Below are 9,405 nucleotides of genomic sequence, written 5' to 3'. Positions count from 1 at the left end.
TTCTTCTAGGTCCTTGTTAAATGTTTCTTGCATTTTGTCTATTCTATTTCCAAGATTTTGGATCATCTTTACTGTCATTATTCTGAATTCTTTTTCAGGTAGACTGCCTATTTCCTCTTCATTTGTTAGGTCTGGTGGGATTTTACCTTGCTTCTTCATCTGCTGTGTGTTTTTCTGTCTTCATTTTCCTTAACTTACTGTGTTTGGGGTTTCCTTTTCGCTGGTTGCAGGTTCGTAGTTCCTGTTGTTTTTGGTGTCTGTCCCCAGTGGCTAAGGTTGGTTCAGTGGGTTGAGTAGGTTTCCTGGTTGAGGGGACTAGTGCCTGTGTTCTGGTGGATGAGGCTGGATCTTGTCTTTCTCATGGGCAGGTCCACGTCTGGTGGTGTGTTTTGGGGTGTCTGTAGCCTTATTATGATTTTAGGCAGCCTGTCTGCTAATGGATGGGGCTGTGATCCTGTCTTGCTAGTTGTTGGGCATAGGGTGTCCAGCACTGTAGCTTGCTGGTCATTGAGTGAAGCTGGGTCTTGGTGTTGAGATGGAGATCTCTGGGAGATTTTCGCCATTTGATATTGCGTGGAGCTGGGAGGTCTCTTGTGGACCAGTGTCCTGAAGTTGGTTCTCCCACCTCAGAGACACAGCCCTAACTGCCTGGCTGGAGCACCAAGAGCCTTTAATCCACACAGGTCAGAATAAAAGGGAGAAGAAAGAAAGAGAGAGAGAGAGAGAGAGAGAGAGAAGGAGGGAGGGAGGAAGGAAGGAAGGAAGGAAGGGGATAAAATAAAGTAGGATAAAATAAAATAAAGTTATTAAAATAATTATTAAGAAGAAAAATGTTAAAAAGTAAGAAAACAAAAAACAAAAAACCGGGACGGTCAGAACCCTAGGACAAATGATGAAAGCCAAGCTATACAGACAAAATCTCACACAGAAGCATACACATACACACTCACAAAAAGAGGAAAAGGGGAAAAAAATAATATATCTTGCTTCCAAATTCCAACTCCTCAATTTGGGATGATTCGTTGTCTATTCAGGTGTTCCACAGATGGAGGGTACAAGTTGATTTTGGAGCTTTGATCCGCTGCTTCTGAGGCTGCTGGAAGAGATTTCCCTTTCTCTTCTTTGTTCGCACCAGCTCCAGGGGTTCAGCTTTGGATTTGGCCCCGCCTCTGCCTGTAGGTCGCCTGAGGGCATCTGCTCTTCGTTCAGACAGGACGGGGTTAAAGGAGCAGCTGATTCGGGGGCTCTGGCTCAGGCCGGTGGGGGAGGGAGGGGTACGGTATGCGGGACGAGCCTGCAGCGGCAGAGGCTGGCGTGACATTGCCCCAGCCTGAGGCGCACTCCGTGCGTTCTCCCGGGGAAGTTGTCCCTGGATCCCGGGACCCTGGCAGTGGCAGGCTGCACAGGCTCCCGGGAGGGGAGGTGTGGAGAGTGACCTGTGCTCGCACACAGGCTTCTTCGTGGCTGCAGCAGCAGCCTTAGTGTCTCATGCCGGTCTCTGGGGTCCCCGCTGATAGCCACGGCTCGCGCTCCTTTCTGGAGCTCCTTTAAGTGGCGCGCTGTCCTCGCGCACCAGGAAACAAAGAGGGAAGAAAAAGTCTCTTGCCTCTTCGGCAGCTCCAGACTCGACTGGTCTCTTTTGAGATATACTGTAAATATAAAATAAACATCGGATTTTAAAGCCGTAGTACAAAAAAAAAGTAAAATATTTCATAGATAGTTTTATATTGACTACATGTTGAAATGGTAATATTTTAGATATATTGGGTTAAATAAAATATATTATTAAAATTCAGATCATTGTTTATTTTTACTTTTTTAAACATAGCTATTAGAAAACTTATTTATTTTTTTAATAGTGGCTTTACCAGTTTATATTCCCACCAACAGTGTAGTAGGGTTCCCTTTTCTCCACACCCTCTCCATCATTTATTTCTTTTTTAACTTTATTTATTTATTTTTATACAGCAGGTTCTTATTAGTTATCTATTTTATACATATTAGTGTATATATGTCAATCTCCCAATTCATCCCACCACGACCCCCTGCCTCCTCCCTGCTTTCCCCCCTTGAAAACTTAAACTTACATATGAGACTCACATTATATTTGGACTGAGCAGCGCTAGCCTAGAAATCCCCAAGAGTAAATAGTTTCTCAAAAGTTTTCTCTTCTGTGGAACTTTAGGAAACTAGCTAATATTTTCCTCTCTATAACCACCCCCCCCTTTTAAAACAAATATTCGTTTCATTTAATGATACCAAGAAGAAAGCCTCTATTAAGTGCTAATTATCTGTTTTTACACCTGCTACTCACCTGAGAAGAGTGACATCTAGTAAAAATTGGGTGGTTGGGGGAGGGAGTTAGGAGACATTGGGGAGCAGAAGACTCGTGATTGGTCCAAACTTCTGACTTAGAATTGTTTTATACATTTGAAACTCTGTAGCTAACAAGTCTGAGGGAAAGTAAAATAGATACTCTTTAAAACAAATGTGCTTCCCTCTTAGAGTTCTAGTCTTGCTTTCCCCTAATTTATCTAAATTCACTGAGGATCTGTCATGGGCCAGTTTCCTAGCAGAGAGGAATCAGATGAGTATGACCTTGTCACTGCTCTCAAGGAGGTTACAGTAAGCTAGAGAATGAATTCAAATCCAGTCTCATACTCTAGGTAAGCACTGTAATGATGGTAGAAAAGAAAATACGTTTGGAGCAATAGGAAGTCATGATTTATTCTGCCTGGAAGGGAGACTGAAGGCTTTGTGTGTCTTGGATGTGATACTCTCAGGCCGAAAGGCAGGTGGGAAGGATGTTTTACCCTGAGGGGAACAACCTGACTACAGGCATGGGGAATGGTAGAAGGTGGTCCTTGAAATAGTAGTTTGGGGCTCCATTGTGGGGGATTTGACTGCCTGTCTAAGGATGTTGGGTCTAAGGATGTTGAATCTTATCCTGTAGACTGGGGACCCTAGAGGGTTCTAAGCAGGGGGATGACATACTTCAAGACTGTATGCTCCTGGGAAGGATAGATTGGAGGGGAGACACCGAATGCAAGGAGACTTAACAAAGAGGTCGTAGTCAGTCAGGTAAGGGGTAGCAAGGGCTCAAATGTAAAGGAAAGAATATGTACAATAAACAGTCGGGTGGGGGGGTAAAAGGTTGGTGTCAAACACGGTTCCAGATTTCTAACTTGGGTCACTAGGAGGTGCCTTTATCCAAAATTGGAAATGTAGGAGAGGATCAGGCTAAAATGGACACACAAGATGCGCTCTGGATTTGCAGATAGAGCTGCAGAGGGAGCTGGCTAGAGCTGAAGTGCTTGTGTTTGTGTTTCAGATGGTGACCCTCTTTCAGATGTGGGTTGTTCCCCTCTATTTCACAGTGAAGCTGCACTGGTGGAGGTTCCTAGTGATCTGGATCTTGTTCTCTGCCGTCACAGCCTTTGTCACCTTCCGAGCCACCCGAAAACCACTAGTACAGACAACCCCAAGGTGAGAATTTAGGTAGTGGGTAGTGGAAAGGAGCTAGGCTTCCTGAACTAACGTGTTGGGATGCACGGGAGGCGGGTGGATTAGACTGAAAAAATCTCAGTTTTTGTCTGCCAAGATTACTTGGCACAAAGCCCCACCAGAATGAGCTGATTGGGAGACCTCCTGCCCCATTCACAGAATAAAAACCTCCAAGTCTTTCCTTATAGATGACCTTACAGTTTACATCAAGGTCTGTTTATATTAAAAGCTAACAAAATAAGTAAGCAAATCCTGGTCATTGTGGTCTCATTATAACTGTCATTTTCTTCTGTAACCTCTTCTCTGATCTATAAATTAGATTTTCTGTCACATTCTCTCCTAGTGCCCTGTAGTTTTCCTTCATAGATCTTACCGTAGTTTATAACTAAATATTATTTTGAGTGTCTGTCTCCCCCACTAAACTAACTATGAGATCAGGAACCACATCCATTTTGTTTGTCACTGTATATCCAGGCCCTACCACGGGGTCTGGCACATTAGTAGTCTATTCTCTGAATTTTTGTTGAATGAATGAATCTCAGCAAATTTACAATTTTCCAGCAAACAATACTTCCTTCTTTGGCCACAAAGCAGCCCCTGCCTGTATACATCTTTTTTCTTTTTTAATTAATTAACTTATTTATTTTTGGCTACATTATATCTTCACTGCTGCACGTGGGCTTTCTCTAGTTGCAGCGAGTGGGGGCTACTCTTCGTTGTGGTGGGCAGGCTTCTCATTGTGGTGGCTTCTCTTGTTGCGGAGCATGGGCTCTAGGCACGCGGGCTTCAGTAGTTGTGGTGCGCGGGCTCTATAGCGCAAGCTCAGTAGTTGTGGCGCACGGGCTTAGTTGCTCAGCGGCATGTGGGATCTTCCCGGACCAGGGCTGAAACGCATGTCCCCTGCATTGGCAGGCAGATGCTTAACCACTGCGCCACCAGGGAAGTCCCCTGTATAATTCTTTGTAGCGGGCTCTATAGCGCAAGCTCAGTAGTTGTGGCGCACGGGCTTAGTTGCTCAGCGGCATGTGGGATCTTCCCGGACCAGGGCTGAAACGCATGTCCCCTGCATTGGCAGGCAGATGCTTAACCACTGCGCCACCAGGGAAGTCCCCTGTATAATTCTTTGTATTTCCAAATGCATTTCTCATTTGATCCTCCCAACCAGCTTGTGAGGTCATTTAATATCTAACTTGACAGAAAAAAAAAGAGATTTTCTCATTTATTCATTCATTCATTCATTCAACAAGCACCTGCTATGTGTCAGGCCCTGTGCTGAGCACTGGGGATACAGAGCTGGAAAAGACATGGTCCCTGTCCTCAAGGAGTACTTGGTTTAATGGAGGAAATGGACAGGAAAGCAGCTGTTTTAGTGCAGTTGGTAAGTACTGTGAGACACGTGTGTACAGGTTCAGGAGAGCCTAAGAGAAGAACCGGCCAGCCTCAAGAGTTGTGACTATCCGATCCAAAGTTTTCCAAGTTGCAACTTGCTCTTTTTCCCATGCCTCTTATGTTCCACTTTACTACAAGCCTTTCTTTGGCCTTCTGAGTTTCATTCTACAAAGTAAAATATATCTGCAAGGTGAGGTCAGTGATCCAGAAGCCCCTCTCTGGCTGTGGTAGTTTACATTAAAAGCCAGTATAGAATATACAGACTCTGGAGCCAGATGGATATGGATTGGAAACCCCAGCCCTGCCAGTTGTTAATTATATGACCCCTATGACTGCATATTTTTCAGCCTTGAATTCTTTATCCCTAAAAATGTGATAATAATTGCTACCTCTGATAATAATTGCTACCTCATATAGGGTAATATGAAGAAAAAGTATAATAAAGCATGATAAGAGTCATCGAGTAACATTTTCAACATCTAGCTAAAATGACTGAAAATGTGTCTATAACATGGGAGGTTTTTGATAACGGTAACAACTAGCATTCGATAGTGCTTTACAATTTCAAAGTACTTTCATAAACACCCACATTTATTCATGCAGCATTTATTGAGCATATATTATATACACCAGGAAATTATATACACTATGTACAATCCAGTGAGAAAGGTAGCAGGGGGTTCCTGTTTTAGAAATAAGTAAACTTGTCTCAGGTTGATATGACTTATCTGGGGTTACCCAGCTACTAAACCTCACTTAATCCAGGTTCCACCTAAAATGCCACATCCTTTCCACTGTGTCTCAGTCCCATCTGATCAGTACAAACCCTGGATAATGGAGCTGTCTGTGGTCTTTGAGGGCAGACACTGCAAGGTGTTTGGGTCCCTCCGCCAGCCTGAGAAGCCATCGCCCCTTGTTTAGCCACAGCAGGGAGGCCCAGGCAGGGACCTTGAGCATTCTCCCTGAGGCCCAGCAGGGTTGGCAGTAACCTACTCAGCTCTCAGGAGCCAGGCAGATTGCTAAGTTACTCCTTAGCTCTCCTCACAGGTAGAACAGTGGCTCCTGATATCAGGGACCTACCTCCATAGCATTTAAAAGGCTCTGGTACATTCTGGGAACCATCTTTCCTCTCTGATCCTAGTTGCAGTCAATCAACCAGATTCCACACTGCTTTTCATTGGATCCTAGGGAGCATGGCTCCTCCTTCAGGAGCATCGCACAGCCCCATTCTACTGCCTCCCACCCCCATCATGCACACACATCCAATTTAAGGATATTCGTTGAGTGCCGCCTTCCTTATCCCTTCTCCTCCAGGAAAAAAAATTCAGAAGCAAAGTCATTAGATATAATTCATTTTTTTATTAGCCTATGGGTAGGAGTGAAGCAGTATTCACATTAACCATGCCCAGTTACAAAAGCCTGTAGCTAATTCTACTTCTTATTCATCTTCCCTTGAATCCTCTTTCCTGATAAGAATACCTGTTTCCTTCTGAGCATAGCTGTAGTTACTGATTTTCACTTCCTCATCCAACTAACCTGAATTTGAGATGACATACTTGTCTGAGGTCAGCTGTGTACTTTCTTTGTTTGAGGTTGAAACGTCTCTTTTCTTCCCTTGGTCTGAGACCAGGAAAATACAAAGCACTAGCTCCCTGGTATGTGGAGGTGTTTCTGCAATTGAGGGAGTGACCAGCCTTGCTCAATAAAAGTCCTAAGCAAAGAGCCTGATGTCCCCATTGATGTGAGAGTAAGGGATTCTGGTGGTCCAGAGGCTCTTAGGCCAGTGTTTCTGTGTCAGCTGTACTAATTTTTTCTCCTTTCTCCAGGTTGGTTTATAAGTGGTTCCTGCTGATCTATAAAATCAGCTATGCCACTGGCATCATTGGCTACATGGCTGTCATGTTTACCCTCTTTGGTCTTAACTTGTTATTCAAGTGAGTACCCTTTGCTTTTGTTTTTGCTAGTGTTTGGGGAGGAGGGACTGGTGAGATGTACCTTTGTTCCTGGGACAGGTCCTGAATATGAACAAGGGGAACATGGCACCTAGGATAGGAGGCTTGGCTTGGGAGGGTGGGAGGATGGGTGGGCCTTCCATGATTTGTGCTGGCAAAGAGAAAGGAATGTCTGGATAATACACAGAGTCTCAAATCATTGGTTGTACTTTCCAAGAATTTATATTTTAGTGGAAAAGTATAATAACAAAAGTAAGCATAATAATGATTATAGCCAGTTACTCATAACTCCATCACCCCAACAGAACCATTTTCCTTTTCCATGTGTGTATTGTTTACTGTAACATCCACTCTACCTGAGTGGTCTTCTGTTCAAGGAGAGTAGGAGTTGGCAAACTACATCCTGTGGGCCAAGTTGGCCTACCTTCTGTTTTTATAAAATAAAAATATTTTACTGGAATACTCATATTCATTTGTTTACACATTGTCTGTGGCTGTTTTTGCAGTAAAACAGCAGAGTTGGATAATTGTGGCAGAGACTATATGGGCCACAAAACCTAAAATACTTACAATCTGGACCTTTACAGAAAAAGTTTGCTGACCCTGGACTAGACAGTTGAACTCATGGGACACAGCTGGCCACACCTGGCAACAGATCCACCTAGAAAGATACAAGACAGGAAATAGCAGGGCAGCATCTGCAGGAGTCCTCACAATAGTCCCAGGGCTGAGATATGAGGGAATGAGACCACACAGATGAGTGTGGGAGCCAGCCAGGCCCAGAAGCCCCACTGCTCCAAGGAACACATCAGGTTTAAAACTCTCCCGGTCGGGCTTCCCTGGTGGCGCAGTGGTTGCGCGTCCGCCTGCCGATGCAGGGGAACCGGGTTCGCGCCCCGGTCTGGGAGGATCCCACGTGCCGCGGAGCGGCTGGGCCCGTGAGCCATGGCCGCTGAGCCTGTGCGTCCAGAGCCTGTGCTCTGCAACGGGAGAGGCCGCAGCAGAGGGAGGCCCGCATACCACAAAAAAAAAAAAAAAAAAAAAAAAAAAAACTCTCCCGGTCCAGATGCAGTGTTCTAATCACAGGTCAGGTTTAACATATAAGCATTGCTACTTTGTGACACAGCTGACATTCCACCTTTAAGAGATATCTCAGGAAACAGAGGTAACCTGTGGACTTTTAAGTCCTGCTCCATTGTTGGTCACGTAGGTTGTCTTTTCAGTGCAGTGCTGTCACAGATAACATTGCTGAGTTGCTTCCTAAGGGTACATGACCAGGAGTGGGATTCTGGCTGTTGCTTCATATTGTCATAAGCTTTCCAAAAGGTCTGTATCAGCATACAGGTTTCCTCCACCCCCAGTTAAGGCAGAAGCCAAGTAATCCTGGACTCTGGGACTGTAGGGTACAGTGAGTAAGCAGGGCAGAAAAGGGTAGAAATGTGGTTTCCACAGCTGTAGGCTGTGGATTGTGAGGAATCTTAAGCCTGGGACAATGCATTGAAGCTAGAGATTTAGGATTCAAATTTCAATTCATGACCACTGGCCTCTTCCCCAAAGCAGGTATACTGTAGGCAGGAATCTCTGAAACTGAAAGGAATGAGTCCTACTTTATATAGTGAGAGGACACCCATGGAATTCTTTCTTCCAGGGGTAGTATGGGCTGAAAGAATAAACAGGCTCCACAAATATTTACAGGAATTTATCAGTGTGGAGTCAACACATCTCATCAAAGAAAACCAAGGTACTTCCAGATATCTTCCTAACCTGTATGGTTAGAAAAAGTAAAAACCAAGATTCTCCATTATGTTTTAAAGGTATTTATTCTAGAATTACAGGTTCTTTTTTACTTTGATAAACTGTATAAGGAGGAAAACATAATGGAGAATCTTGACCATTTTTATGCTACTAATCAGGTTAATTGGTGTAAGATCATGATGTCTAGTTAGTAGGTTAAATATTATAAGATTGGTGGGCAAATTCAACTTTCTAAGCTAAATGTAATTTACAACTTTAAGTGAACACGTACAGTTCATGGTACAAATGTTTTAACAAAGGTAGTTTTCTATAATAAACATTTAAAGACTCAAGTTTGCAAACTGTTGGTCCCTGGAATTACTAAAACAAACTTCCTAATATTATAGGCCTATTGTCCTTAGTAAGGAGACTTGGACGAAAATTTAACTTTGATGACATGATACAGAATATGTATAGATGCAAGTTAAAATTTTATGGTAACTGGTATGTGTATATTTACTAACTTCATCTTTCTTTTCTAAAGCTGTGGTTGGCAAACTTTTTTGTAAAGGGCCAAATAATAAATATTTTAGGCTTTGTGGGACAAAAGGCAAACTCTAGGATGGTATATAGGTACTTATATAACGAGAGAAAACTCCTCCCTTGCTCCACCCTGTTTGCCTGGGTGGCCTGTCTTAGATGGTGGACATACTTTGTGCCCACTTGCCATCATATGAAACAGTCTCAGAAGGAGGGGCCTGATGGGGGCGGGTGACCCCTGGGATCATTTTCACTCTCTGCTCCAGTGACACCCAGTTCCTGCTGT

General features: G+C 43.9%; 1 protein-coding gene across 6 annotated transcripts in view; it reads left to right on the top strand.

The window, feature by feature from the left end:
* The window catches only part of RNF121 (ring finger protein 121), a 95,239-nt gene that overhangs the window by 68,174 nt on the left and 17,660 nt on the right, over nt 1-9,405 (top strand). For all 6 annotated transcript variants that reach the window (XM_028501547.1, XM_028501546.1, XM_055078707.1 and 3 more), the window contains 2 exons: nt 3,332-3,486; nt 6,720-6,827. In XM_028501547.1, the coding sequence (XP_028357348.1) occupies nt 3,332-3,486; nt 6,720-6,827 (263 nt within the window). The remainder of the gene's footprint in view (nt 1-3,331; nt 3,487-6,719; nt 6,828-9,405) is intronic.

The sequence above is a fragment of the Physeter macrocephalus genome, chromosome 16, assembly GCF_002837175.3.
Source record: "Physeter macrocephalus isolate SW-GA chromosome 16, ASM283717v5, whole genome shotgun sequence".
NCBI classification, from domain to species: Eukaryota; Metazoa; Chordata; class Mammalia; order Artiodactyla; family Physeteridae; genus Physeter; species Physeter macrocephalus.
The sequence above is the reverse complement of the archived record's forward strand: the minus strand, read 5'-3'. Positions and strand labels throughout refer to the sequence as shown.